Source organism: Varroa destructor, unplaced genomic scaffold (assembly GCF_002443255.2).
Source record: "Varroa destructor unplaced genomic scaffold, Vdes_3.0 BEIS01000002.1, whole genome shotgun sequence".
NCBI lineage: Eukaryota > Metazoa > Arthropoda > Arachnida > Mesostigmata > Varroidae > Varroa > Varroa destructor.
In genome coordinates this window covers 12,747,788-12,762,714 of record NW_019211455.1, presented here as the reverse complement: position 1 = coordinate 12,762,714, position 14,927 = coordinate 12,747,788, and the positions used below count along the sequence as shown (strand labels likewise).

Here is a 14,927-nt window from a genome sequence, read left to right as displayed (position 1 = left end):
AAAGCATCCTTTCTTCTGTGTAATTGTAGTTTCTCTAAAAGTCAGGCTTTATCTTCATATTGAAACCGATCAAGCCGCATCGCTTTCGTTATTCGTTGTTTCTCGATGATAAGGACAAACATATGAAAGTAATGATTGCGATTGCATAAGACAGGCGGAAGAAAATCATTTTGATTAACAAACACTTTAAATTACACGCCTAAAGTTAGGATAACGTATTTGAATATTCAAAAATATAATCTACAGATTTTAGTGGAAGTAGATTGGTTTAATCAGCTGAATCTACAAACACCACCATATTCGACTACAAAACGTTTTCATTCTCTAACTAAAAGATTAAAACAAAAGATAATGAAAAACAATTCTTTTATCCTATTTGCTGCTAAAAAGACTAATAGATAGAACAACATGTGTGCGAGTAAACGGATATTTTTATTTATTATTGAGTGTCTTATATGTAGTATGACATTCTTGCATTGAAAGTCTGAACAACTTCGTTTTCTTTTTAGTTTTTCGATTCAAGAAAACAATCAGACAACAAGATCAGAAGGATACATAACATAATCTCCAATAAACCTATACCTCGGTTTGAATTGATATTGGTTTCGGTATTACTTATAATGTTAAACAATTCGCATGGGACGGAGCCGCATACGCCCACAAATACATAACACTTCTGTTTATCTATTATATATAGCCACTGCATGTAATTTTGAACGGAAGTTACGGACGGCTGAACCAACTCTATTAGGTACCCATTAAGCTCTATCCTTCACGTCCGTATATGAAACCGTGTATATGCCCCCATTAAATGCTGTATTACTTATTCAATCCCATCTGTATGCAATCGAGAAACCTTATTTATCATTAAACACTTATTAGGTTAAATACAATTGAAGAACAGTGGGATATCCATCGACCCCATCTGTTGTTTCTGGTAAATCACACAATATTATAAATAATCTGACAACTAGTAGCGTTGCAAAATACCACTTAACCCTTACAAAATCACATCTTCTTATGTGAGCATATTTTTTCCAGCCCAACTTCTATTTGAGCCGGTAGCTTACCGGGGTAAGGGTCAATTTACTGGCTGAAAACAATATAGACATATGAATGGAAAAATGGCGAAAATAATAACAATACTTTTGCCCACTTAATTGATAAATCTACAATCTTCATTATAGAACCGTTTTAGATAAAGCTTAAAAATGGTATACGCAAAAACCTGATTGTAACACTAGAGCGAGTTTGTGAGGTTCTGTAGAAGAAATGTTGAACCCAAAGTTGACGTCACTAGAAAACAACGTTCAATTCAGACTACAAAAAATATTGAAAACATTAATATAATCTTTGATGTAATTTTGGATCATGCAGGATAATAGTCAAAACACGTTTTCTTCTCATCAGTTATGAGTTACGTGTAATCCATCTACAATTTGACTTATCCTTTTAAATAACAGCTCCTGTATTAGTTGTAGTAATAATGCGCATGGTGAAAATTATACATGTTGTCCACAACTATTTTAAAACAAGGTGAATATGTACAGAAGAATTGTTTTACTCGAAATTAGTTGCGTCTTCCCTCCTTCCTTTTTTGCCCTTTCCTTCATCGGGGGCACCGTATGAAAACTGTGTTCTTAGCGTGCATGACTCTGAATCATTGGTTTCAGCTTCTCATTGAATACTTGATAGTTCTTCTCCATTTCCTTTTGATAGTCTTTTTGTTCAGCTGAAATGAGTTGGCGATTTTTCTTAAGGCAATCACCAATTCTCTTGATAAATTCTTTAAAGCACAATCTAAGCCTGCTTTGATGATAGGTAGCGGTTGTGCGATTGTCAACCAGTTCTACCAGGAATACGTTGGCCACCTCGAGTGGGCCCTGATTCACCTGAGCGCCGATACTGCCTTGTAGGACCATCTGCAAGATCTTCACGTCGGGCGGTTCCTGGTTGACGGCATTTTCCAGCTCCCTATTCTTACGTTCAATGTCCTCAATGGCTACCTCGATCGGAGTGAGAACAATTTGCTGCCGATCGATTACCTGAACGCGAGTTTTGATGTACGGAAATGCGTGCGTCGTGGTAAGTATTGTCTTTCGTTTGTGCTGCTCCCAGAGGTCGCCGTGCGCTCGGCCGCTCTGTGTAAATGGGGTGGCGTACATGAATCTCATGATTTTGTTATTCTTCTCGTAAACCGTGGTGCGATCTTTGAGTTCATACAGTTCGAAGTACGGCTCTACGTATGTGATCTGTATATAAACCTTTTCAGGATTCAGGCGTTCTTCATCGACGGCGTTTGAGTCCTTGATAATCTCAACGAATTCCTCGCCAAAACGATTAGCGTACAACGTTTCCAGACGTGATGAGATCTCCGGTAGCTTTGTGAGGCTCCGTTCCTTATACACAAACTCGACTCCATTCATGTCATTTAATTTACTGCCGTAAAAACCGACGCGGAAGTACGTGCCAAAATGTCGTTTGTCTCCCATACTGCTCATAAGCTGAAAGCCCTGACACAATTTCTTATGAACCTCTTCCAATTTCTTGTAGTCACGATGAGCCTCAAGGATCGGAATGGCGATTTTGTAAATGTGGTTGACTGATTCAAATTCTTGAGCCTCCCAGAAACATTGTGCGGCAAGCTCTAAAAGAGCCACAAGTCCATGCTCCGTAAAATGCGCACTTCGAATGTCTTCGTCGGGTGAAATAACGTCATCAGACGTTGCGCTCTCCTCTAGAACGTTCCAGCAGATCTTCTGCAATAATTTATAAACAAAAATGAACCGCAAGGTGAATAATTTAGCTTTTCTTCTAGTGGTTTTGGTTTGTATTATTACATCAGCATTTAAGTGTAAAAAGCCTGTTTTAGAGAAAATGCTAAACAGGTTGTTTTCGAATGATCAACTGCTAGGCGCAGGAACTATTTAGCGTTTTTTTTAGGGTTTATTTAGGGTTGTCGACGTTTCTTTCTTTTCTACGCGAGCATAACCAATACTCGTACGATTGAATTAATTCTGTACCTCGAATGCTGCACACCCAACGGGGAGATACTTTTTGTGTTCGATAATATGGAGATATTCGGCAACAAGAGCAGCGGCGTGCAGGTGGCAATGAGCCGCTTCCGAGTGATTGTTTCGTTCGAGGTGCTTCCCAGACATGTTGGCAAGCCATGTTAGACGAAGATCTGGCGAATCCTGGTAGCCTGTTACAGTACAGCGCAAAAAGTACACATTTAAGCTCGTTCCAAAAGTATTGTTCGTTTATTCAGTCTGCACACACAACACATTAGTCATGCTTATATTAAATATGCGTGTTAGTGAGTAGGTTGACAGCTATGACATACATCCGGACAAAATGAATTAATTGTTCATAGTTAATAATTCAAACAATTACTCTGGTTAGGTAGTTTACTGGGGTTACCGTTTTTCAAACCTACCTTTTGCAATGCGATACATGAGATCCATAAGCATATCCGGGTCGGATTCGCATTCCTTCATCTTGACGGTGTCGGATAAGATCGTGTGGAGATTGGTAACCAGGTCGCTAACCTAAAACAATAAACCGTATTATCACGAGGTGAACTATTCGTAATTGAATATTCATAGCTTTAACCTATCGTGTTATACAAACAGAGTAAAAACATCTATTTCAAGTGAGGTTCAGGTGACATTAACGTACTTGAGCAGGGAAGGCTGTCCCATGAAGATCGGCGTCTCCTTCCGCGTACAGTTGTACCGTTCTGAGCGAAATTCGAAGGCAGCCGTCACTAAATGAAGTCCTGCGACCCACAAGCGAACTGAGACTCATGGTAACTTGCATCTTGACGCGAGCAAAGTTGTTGCCTATTTCGAAGTTTTGCCGCATAAGGAGATAGAGTGAAGCCGCCGCCTGCGATCGAATCGCCGACATCCTTGAAGAACAGTGCCGAAGCAGGAGAAGACACAACTCCGAGCAATGCTCCGAACTCTCCTCATCGAATAAGAGTTCGGGAAATCGTGTCGCTAGAGAGCGTTGTACTGCGAAAACTGCAAGGAATACGATGCATCAGATCTCGGATGCATTCTAAAGTGGATTTTCCTTAGCCGTATGGGCTTTGATAATTAACAAAAAAAAAACAGTTTGAAGTGTATCTATTAAGAGGTCTCGTGATAATTCAGTGGTAACGTATCCGCCTACTAAACTTCGAAATACATGCCAGTCTAGACTTTAACTTGGCCGTAGACACATTTTGTTTCGTGTCAATGCTTAACGGCAAGTAAACACCGAATGTAAAGATTCTTATCTATTAACCTTGTCAATATTACACAAACCTTTCTGCAACACGGCCGCTGATTGGTTGCACGCCAGAATATGCAGCACTAACTTGTGGCAAGAAGAAAGAAGGTTCTGAAGTGAATCGAGCTGAAGAGCTACCTGAACAACGACGTCGAGCGAATCGATAATCACAGCAGTCGCCTCTGAAGCCAAGTTGCCCTCGAGGTGGATTTGCTCATCCAGCTCTTGCCGTGAACCCGCATCGCTCGAATCCGCTGATGAATATCGCACAATATCTTTACGCCATCTATAAAAAAAAACAGGTCTGGATTGTTCAATAACGATTATCAGAATTTCATGTAAACATGCATAGGCTTTTTGAACGGCTTTTCAAGCTGTCCTAACTATTGTTTCCGTTATATTATTATTATTCATTAGTAGTTTCTTGTAGCTCTGCTAAAGCACGGAGGTAACATCAGAATCGTTCTTAATTTTTTCCCTTTTTTAGATGTGATGTAAATGGTGTAAAAAATAGGTGTTCATTTACATTCAGTTAAAAGAGTTCTCCTTTTGAATTGTTATTCACTGCGCGATTGTTTTTGGGACATGAATTCCGCGAGAATAAGTATAGATTGAATGAACCCACCGTAGCTGTTCGGGTTGAGCTGAAGTCGGTTGCCCAGCAGAGGCGGAGATCCCGGCTGTGCCCGGCTGCGACGAGCCATGCGAAGTCAATTGAAGTTTTCGTCGAATTAACTCGCTGCGCGCCGATCCCTGACCGAGGATGGCTTCCTCTAGCCGATTCAGACGGTTCAGATCAGATGACCTGCGGATAATGTGCCCTCGAGTCACCTTCCCATAAATACTCTGTCTTCCTTTGTACTGGAAGCACGAGGCGCACTTGCGCAGAATGGCAACAAATCGCTGTAACTTAATGGGCCGCCATTCTGCCAGCGAATGTTTGAGAGTTCGCCTATCGGCGTTGCGGAGCAGCCACAAGAAGCATAACAACAGGTGCCGCGAGGTGTCCTCGCGCAGATGGTCATCTCGAACCTTGGTCACTCTCGAACCTGCGATCACCTCGAGCGTGCTCCTTGAAGGCTGATTTGGGTGCTCCAGCGACGCGCTGAAATCGAACAACATAGCAGCGTTGTCGACGACAATACTCAGCAAAGGTAGATACAACGTGACAATCCGAGCTCGTTTTTCCGGCTCGGCGTAGCGTGGATCCCAGTCATGCCACGACAATAGATTGAGCACAAGACAAGCGGCCTTATAACGCAATGGGGCATTTTCCGTTGCTAGGGCTGTTGTTAGTTGAGAGAGCACGAGCCCAGCAAGGAAATGAGTCTGCCGGAACTCGTGCGAAAGCTCCGTAGGTTGAGCAATACTACTCTGCGACGAACTGCTGTTGACTGATGGTGACGGTGACACAGGGGGTGACAAGACAGCCTGGGGCGTCAAGGGGAGATTTAGTGGAATGTAGTGCTCGTGTGAACAGACGATTCGAAGAAAATCTAGACGAAGCGAAAATAGCTGGTGGTTTACCATGTCCGCCTGAATGTATATCTTCGACCAGAAATACTTAAAGTAGAGCTTAATTAGTTGGAATACAAAGCCTCGATCCATGATGCTGAGTAGATCGTGGACAAAGAACGCGAGATGGGCGTTCAGGTATAGGGCAGCGCCGTCAGGATTCGCTTTGGCGATAATCTCATCCGTCAACGAACTGACCAGTGCCGTAATCTCTTCCTGAAACCGCTCGCTAAAACGTTGTTTTCGGGGTGCCTGAAGTTTACCTGTCGTCGCCAAATGCTGTTGCATCGACTTAATGATCAATTCAAAAAAGAACCATGTCGTCGGATAGTTTTGATTCATGAGCGGGTTCTCAGTTGAGGATCGGTTGTTAATCCAGTACTTGATGATTTCTTCATGGACAAGTTTACGGGAACGCTGATCGAACCCACAATCAATTTTGGTTCCAAACGGTAGCTGAGGTGGCTGCACAAATATGTTTGACGTTGTATGAGTTGGTGATGCTAGCCGGGTCCTTTCAAGGATTCCGCAGATTTCCTCGTCGTTCTCGAGATCCATGGCGGAGCCTGAAGAAGACGTAGGGCGGGTGCCGGCCGTCTTAACTTCGGCTGGTGGATGAGGTAGAGTGCACTGATACTGTATATAGGAGGCCAGCTGGGGAGATCGCCGGTGCTGGTCATTCTCCTCGTCCAAGGCTTGCTACGGTTCTCAAAGCGAGTGATTCGGGATACATAATAGGGGTGTATTAGATCCTTTTTTTATCTTTATTAAAAAACTTAAACCTTAGTGATGTTTTTTTTAAACAGGCATAAAAAATATAATTGCTCTGCTGTTGTATATCATGCGCAGAACCTTTAAGAGATTAACGTATAGTCTAATAACTTACCGCTATGGTTGATACGACAGAACAAAGGGCTTCGAAAACTGTGCCCGACGCATCGATGGTATGGCCAAACACCGATGGCGGAGTGACCAACAGCTTTATGAGATGGTCCAAGACAATGGGCAAGAAATTAATGAGGCTTTCAGCGCTTGCCTTGGCCACTTCGAGAATGAGGTTGCGTACTTCACGCTCGCAGGTATCCGCACCAGAAATTAGGCGGGATGCAACCAACGTACCAGACTCAAGATGGTTGCACAATTGTACGAAATGCTCTAAGTGCGAATCCTGAAAAATGAAATCGATCTGAGAATGAAACTGTTAGTGCACAACGATGTAGTCATATGCAGCATATGCGTATAATAGGTTGAATGTAAGAACTAAACAGATTATATCATATTGTATTTGGATTGCCTAGGCGAAGTGACAGGAAACATTATTACCAAATAAAATGCAAAATAATAGTTACTTTCTAGAAAATATGAATTTTATCAAATGCGTCGTGATCGCTATAGAGTTTCTAAATGTACGTACCACATAATGTGTGTAGATAAAAATAGTATACCTTTATATACTATTTAGATCAGAGATATTAAAAAAGTTCGCACGAGTAGCCAACCTACCTGCGGAAAGACCGTTGATACACTTCGTATCGAAACGTCAAATAAAGGTTTATGGTTGTCCAACCATTTGGTGTTCGGTATAGCTACATTCGCATGTAGAAAAGAGTATGAAGGTGGCGGCTTTTCAATCATGATTGGAAGCGAGTGATCTCCAAATGGACTTGTCGACGAGTCGGCTGGGCAAAGTGGCAGCCACGAATAGCCTATAGGAGTTTCTGTAGGCCCCAGGCTTGTTGGGCCTCCACCACCCCCACCGCCGGCGCCCAACGTGCCATCTTTTCGTTGTTGACACGAGATGTGGTAAAATGTAAATAGTAAATGATGACGGTCAGTTAATCTTGCTGGAAGCTTCATCTTAATCTCGTCGTTGAAGTCAGGTACCTGTGAATGAGTACAGCACAACATGAGATAGCGTCAAGGAATTCACTGAGATAGTTGTCATCCGTTTTCGTTTTCTTTTAAGTCTTAAAGGTCCTTCAGCTTCGAACAAAACTTCTAGTTCATCATCTGCTAAAGTGTGTTTTCAAAAGCAGTATTTCGCTTACTTGACACACTGTATATATACGCTAGTACACACTGCTTACATGATTCGTTTCCTAGAATAGACTACAGCTAAATTTCGCTACAAAGTAAACCGTGATCCACAAACCTTGTTGTGGTATGTAACACAGGTTAGAGCCTCGGTAGACATCTGGGGACACGAAGATTTGCCGAAGATTAACGGTAGAGCATTGCAGATCTCATCCTCACCGCACATCATCTGCACGCGGCAGGCGATGTTTCGTGCAGATACGCCTAATCGGTTAGTGAAATTCACACTGCGCGGATACACGTACAAGAGATTACGGTAGCTAACATGTGAATGCATTATGGGCTTTGGTGGAAATTCTAGGATCTCTTTTACTGGCCGCTCTTCGGGATTCTGTGGGATAACAGGCACCAGCTCGGGTGTAAGTGCATTCTGCACTTCGGCCGGACATGGTGAAATTTCTAGCCGTAATGTCACAGGAATATTCTTTAGACGTTTGCTTAATGTTGCTGCAATATGGAACGCGGAAAGTAAAATTAATAAACCAAAAATTTCCATAACTTTGATAGATTACTGCGTACTGTAGAGAATCAAGGCAGCTTTCACTTAGAATTTATTTTAGAATAAATTCTTTCAGTGGAGATAACGTATCTCAAAGATATTCTACACCCATAAAAATACTTTGAGCTTCACGTCTGTTGCCACTGTTAAGCGTTACTTCAGATGGCTGGCATCCACCACACAACAAATCTAGACCACCACGTGTCGCTAAATTTTATAGGCACTACATCATCAAAGGACAACGTATTTTACAAATATTACTAATCTTGCTCTGCTGGAATGGTGGCCTGCGCTTATCGAAAGACAACTCCCAACTCGATGCTTACCTGAGCCTGTAGGTCTCTTGAATTCCTGCAAGAACTTGTAAAGGTCTTCATCCTTAACCTTATCCATTTCTTGTCTAAAAAGATGGTTAACCACAACCGTCAATGTCCGGAAGTTATCCAGGGTACGGTTAGCGCCCTCAATCAATATAGGATCACTGGCCTGAACCTCTTTGATCTTCCGGAATGAGTCCAACTTGGTTCCTCGTTCCAGAGAACTGCGACGTCCAATTGTCGATCCGCTGGCCGTTACTAACGAGGCATCTTTTTCTAAGCTTGTTGTGCCCTGAACCACGTTTTGCAGATAGATAGCTGTCCACCCTAGAGGCTGACGATATCGGCCAAGTCGTTCGCACACAACTTGGGCTTGTACACGAAGCGAATCTTTAGCCTTACGATCCTCTTTAAGATAAGGGTCGGCGCTATCTCCGATGTCTCCTTGAAGCACTTTTTCCACCTGCATGAAAAACGGTTGTTCATTTTATTTTCGTTTTAATATAATGATAATAATCGTCATCATAATTTTTAAAGTGATTAAAATTTCGACACTAAAAAACAGATACAGCTACTCCGCTTTGATTGTTGGATATTTTCAGGTGCTATGTCACAGTAAACAATTGCCTCCTTATACTAACATTTTGCTAGTCTATTTGCACTCGTACAATGGTAGTCGCAGGCTATTTGTTGTAATACATACCCTAATAATAAGGAAAATGTCCTGCGCAGAATTGCTGCTCACGTTGAAAATGCACGATCTAGCAAGAGTGGACATATCGGCGTAGGGAACATGGTTTTGTAGCATTCGTTTCATGAGATCGGAATTAAGATCAAGGTAAAAATTTTCTGAGATTTTGCGTTTTTCTTTGGAATCATAAAGAGCCATAGAGAGGAATAAAGGTTCGAAGTCCGGTTCAACCCTGAAAATATTCACACATAATCACATGTAAGCCTATATATTCAAAAGCAGAAACTGCCTAGTGTGACAATGGCATAGTTCAATAAAGTTTCGGCTAAGTGCATTTTTCAGATTGACAGTCAACACAGTTAAAAAAATGCCAAACCAAACTCACTTAAAATGCAGGCACTTAACAAGGAGTCGATGGGGCATCACTTCCGTGGGGATCCCCGCGGCAGAACGAGAATCAACGGCCTCGTCATCTACAGGAGGTGAATATAGCGCCAGCAAATTGGGGGGTCCTCCAGCTTGACAAGAAACCGAAGGTGGATCACCTGCCACAAGACCTTCGAGCAACGGATCTGACGCTGAACTGCGGAGGTCGGGCACAGACGAAGCCCAGCTACCTCGAGGAGTGTCGCGTGAGCACACTGAGTCCTAATCAGAAAGAAACATATAACCAGTGAAAAGATACTATACTAAGAATTACTATATTTACATTACATAATATAAAGGCTTTCGAAGACTCTACAGGCTTTTATCTTGAGCTTGCCGAAGATTCACAGGAATGCTACAGCCGAAATGCAGTTTCGTTTCGATACGCAACAAGGAGCTGAATACGAAAAGTTACTTTAGCGAGCACTAACCCAACATCACCTTTTGTCCTGTACAACTAGGCACCATTTGTGCGATAATACTAACTGCAATACTGGATGCATCGTCCACGTCGTTCGCGACGTTCGTCTCCGAGGCTGTGTCACCTTCTTCGGTTATAACGCTGGCATTATCTTGATTGCTACACCCTGTGGTGCAGTCCATATCAATCTCGAATTCCTGCCTCGGGGTGCTCCTGACCAACAGACTCCGTTCCAGTGTTCGATCGCGTACTCCAAGTGCCGAGCTAAAGTGCTGGTATCTACGGTTTATCACGAGCCAGTTGTTTGTAAACGACTCGACACAGCATCGAACCCAAGGTTCCAGCTCGGAGCTACGGTATATTATACAATATCAGTTATCAAGTATACGCTCAACGACACGAGGTAACAATGTGCCTTGTATTCAGTTTGTACGTACCCTTCTTGCTTGCCATATGAACAATTAATTACAATATTTCTACCTACCCTCAAGTGTTGATATACTTTCGCTCGCTGTGCTGAAATAAACTATTATATATAGTAATAATAGTGGTAAACAATAACAATAATAAAAATAATTTTGATCTATGAACAGAGTGAGTTAATTTAATTCCTCTTTAAAGTGCAACAGTCCTGGATTGTTTAGAAACGTCATTCCCCGACAAACGTCAATGTAGTACAATGTGCAACGCCTCCCATGTTACGCATATTGGCTTGCAGTGGCCCAAATGCCTACTTTCGACGGCCGGAGAATATCGGCAATACAAACAATCGTTCATCATTTTTGCCTTTCGAAATCATATATCTATGATATGAGAAGTCTATGCAAACTGTAAGCAATTTATACTTGTTAGAGGAGAAGAAAATAGAATACAACTCACTCTTTTTCGTCGGGAACAATCGGGCCAATTGTACGCGTCTTTCGCGATACGACCCCAACTTCAATGTCGTCGCTTGGGAAGAGGACCACATCCCGCAGAGTATCCCGATCGATGGCATCACCCATCTGCAAGAGGTAATCCTCAAATTCAAGGGGCTCCACAACATCGGAAAGTGCGATCTGCATTAAGAAAATCATAGAAGCAAACACAATATGATTATTATTATTGTTATTTTACTGATTGCAAATAGACCGTATATCAACTAAAATGCCTTTTCTCGCATATCAATTATCAGGTAGCTTGTCTAGCAATCCGATAACGAGTAAACTACAGTGAGAGATTTTCGCTGTAAATTCAATAGATGCACGAACAACTGTACCTTATTTTAGATAAATAGAAGCTGTGTCTAAAAAGGATTAAAACGTTGGGAACAAAGTTCCTTTCCACTTACGCTATTGTGTGATCCATTTGATATCCGGGAAAGTTCTCGTCGGATATTACCCTGTCCTCCGCTTCCTCGCCGCAGCTCCACCCGACAACTGCAATAATCAACGCAGATAAAATAGGGATGCAAAAACTTGTAGAACCCCTTGAAACCAACTGTTCAGTTTTAACGTTCGCTGTCTGGACTTCAAAACTGCCCCTTTGTCCGGTTCAGCGAAATAAAAAAGTGAAGGTGAAATTGCACGTACTGATGAAAAACGTTTGCGCTATTTTCAGCAATTTTGCACTGAAGAATTGACCAAAATACATAAAAAATCATTTCTCTCTTCTCCCTTTTCTCTTCTAAGTGTATTTCGATCTCTTTTTCAAGACCGTGGGTAATTGCTAGTTCTCGAAACTCCGGTAAATCAACTACGTTTCTATGTATAACTATTATAAATGTCAATCTTATTGGATTATGAAATGCTTCGCTCGCTGAACTTTCAACACCATTTACTGTTTCGGCAATGATCGACAACGATGAATTAATTGCGTGGCTAACAAAGAAATACATTACTTTTAAACAAAACACATTTGGCTTGAGTAAGCCTCACTTTAGAATTACCGCATCCGTCGAAATGCACCACTCAGCATAATTGCTCCGACATAACACGTGGACAGAACGACACAGAGTGTTGTTGAACGAATATTGCTATGCTCGTGTTTGCACTTTTAACAAACATCGAAAGCTATCGACCGTTCGATACTTTCTTAGAAACATCGGCCCTAAAGATGTAAATCTAAAACCAAGCCATTGGTAAACAATTCTGTTTTGTTGAACGAGACCTTTTCCCAAAACACCAGTACAACCTTCTTGAGGCTGCGATACGTGGAAATACTTAAAACAATTGGAACTGGTGACGCTTTTGAAAAATTTAGACGTAGCAAGGTTGTTCCCAATCATGAGGTTCAATCTAAATACTTTAATCAGTACACCATGTGGACAAATCTGAGAATATACTGTGTCACAGTGGTCCCAGCAGAAGCTTGCAGACTTTTCGGCTTGAAACCGCACACATGATAACATGGTACTGAGAAGATCGAACAAATTTCGAAATATTTCTAGTAAACGATTGATTGTTACTCTTTCGACAATTATACTGCACTGATAACATTTTTGTCTATTCAATTCAAATACAGGCGAGATAATCTAGGTGTGAAACCCGGCGAAGCCACACTTCGCTCCAGAGGATGCCAATTGCCTGAACCAGCAACTAAGATAATATCAGATGCATAATTTCGCATATTTATTTAATTTCCAAACAAACTATGCAGAAAATATCGTGTCATACTAAACGTATTGCGCAGCCCCTAAATTCACACCTATTAAACATGGGCTGGTATAAGCTGCTGGTGAAACTGCGCGGGTCCGCGAAATCGGAATAGTGTCACTCTCGACTAATAACAATGACGCATGTTAAACTCTATACAATATACGTTGCTTCCGTGAAACATTCCAAAAATAATGTTCACTTTCCATATCAACGAACGGCGCTGATGCTCAAGTGATGGCATTCGATTCTATAAATCACTGGTGATTGTATAATATTAAAATTAATCATTTCGTACCAGCTCTTTTTGACGACGGATATTGACTAGTGGAAGTCTCGTGCATCAGTATTCATGGCTATCAGCTTTAAATTTGGTTAACTCTTATGTTATATATATATATATATATATATATATATATATATATATATATATATTACTACTGAGCACGACAAGCGAAACCACAGCTTCGGAGTTATATTATACCAAGCCAATAATTATAGTTTACTGTTATGAAATATATGAATGCTCATGCATATCAATGAAAACAGAAGTGCATGAAAACAACTAAAACAAGAACCGATGCGATTTCATGGAAGTTTAATTGTAAAATATTTTTTCCTTTCGATGAATGCGTTACGTCAATCCTAATGCAAAGCGACATTGTTCTGCGTACTACAGAGTATTATATATTGTTAAAATACATTTGAAAAGAACAATTTTGGGGAATTATATACGAGTATTTTTACGACATTCGAGACGCAACATAGAGATTCGTTGAAGTTGTTATGTATTAATATTATAACATACTAAAACGATAAAATGATACGAAAACAACCTCGGCTTCAATAGTTTCTCAATGTCCAATACACCCATTGGGCCACTGTATATTTCGACTAACTCAACAGAAGCCCTTATAGTTCGTGAGAGTAATACTTGACCGGTCTACATTTTCCTTAAACATATAATAAATCTCACTGTCTTCACTACCTTTACAAATAATAAATACTGCCGTAAAGTTGCTCGATGTGTGCACTGTCAAAAGCAAGATCGAGTTTGAAGACATCAGTTATAGCTACTACTGTTTTACAACGCTTCTGTGATTTGACATAATAATTTTAGGGACAATAGAAGAATGCCATAAGCATAATAAAATTATTATACAAACTACATCCATGTGTTCCGCTTTGTACTAGCTGCCAGGATACGTTGCGTGACTCACACGCCGTTACGTCGTACCCTCCCCCTAATAACCCCACCGTCTACGGTCGCCATTCGAGCGTTCCACAGTAACCGTAGCAGCATAGAGCCACCATGGAGTCCTTCTACATAATGAAATGACGTATCACTCAGCCATGACACTCAGCCAGCAGCCCTTTTTGTTCACAAGTTTCACGACAGTTCACCCCGGTAAACAGCTCATCCAAATGGCAATTGCCTGCTTGGGCATTTTTCACTATTTTAACTAGCTCTTTAGAGTAACATCTACACGCACCTATGAGATCTTTGAGCCGCCATCGGAAGCGGCTTCGTGCCGCTGTCCTTTCAGCAGCTGCTACTTTGTATTTTTTTTTGTTCTCCAAAAGCACTGTCGTGTCTTTTACTTCTTATAACTTTTATTTTTACACCCACTGCTAGCACAGGCGGCAACAAAAAGCACTGCGCTCAACATCGAGCGGTACGCGCCACTGCAATAGAGCAGAACAGTCTACTGGCTCATAGACAACATCCGATCGCATTGTGCGGCTACGCATTACAGCTGCTACTTCGACCACCGGAAACAGATAGGTAGGCGTAGGGGCGGCAGCGTGTTGATATTGATCTTCACTGTCGTCGTCATCGTCGTAGTTTGTCGCTGCTGCAGTCTGTCGTTGAAGAAGATAGGAGCTAGAGAAAGAAACAGGCGACGATCGGAAGATTGATCGGAAACTATTAGCTGCTTCACCTCCACCTTCGCCTCTCTCACTGAGCGCCACTAGATCGAGTTGCATCGAACAATCATGGCGATTAATTGACGATTAAGCAGACGATTCGCACATCGACTGGCGCCATGCG

At 41.6% G+C, this 14,927-nt stretch overlaps 1 protein-coding gene across 4 annotated transcripts; it reads right to left on the bottom strand.

Moving 5' to 3' along the window:
• Positions 1 to 413: 413 nt before the first annotated feature.
• Positions 414 to 14,912, bottom strand: Zir (dedicator of cytokinesis). Of its 4 annotated transcripts, none has more exons than XM_086981613.1 (16): positions 14,368 to 14,912; positions 11,572 to 11,659; positions 11,121 to 11,299; positions 10,307 to 10,592; positions 9,780 to 10,042; positions 9,407 to 9,626; positions 8,713 to 9,166; positions 7,946 to 8,334; positions 7,297 to 7,677; positions 6,680 to 6,991; positions 4,904 to 6,492; positions 4,314 to 4,564; positions 3,682 to 4,028; positions 3,440 to 3,551; positions 3,024 to 3,205; positions 414 to 2,759 (listed from the first exon to the last, which is right to left on the bottom strand). In XM_086981613.1, the coding sequence occupies exons 1-16, from the start codon at positions 14,388 to 14,390 to the stop codon at positions 1,641 to 1,643; spliced, it is 6,195 nt and encodes a 2,064-aa protein (XP_086837739.1). In that variant the 5' UTR covers positions 14,391 to 14,912; the 3' UTR covers positions 414 to 1,640. The 4 variants fall into 4 exon arrangements, with proteins under 4 accessions (XP_086837739.1, XP_086837738.1, XP_086837740.1 ...); XM_086981612.1 differs by lacking the exon at positions 14,368 to 14,912 and adding an exon at positions 12,169 to 12,212; XM_086981614.1 differs by lacking the exon at positions 14,368 to 14,912 and adding an exon at positions 12,169 to 12,212 and having other exon boundaries at positions 6,680 to 6,979.
• Between the last annotated feature and the right edge of the window lie 15 nt (positions 14,913 to 14,927).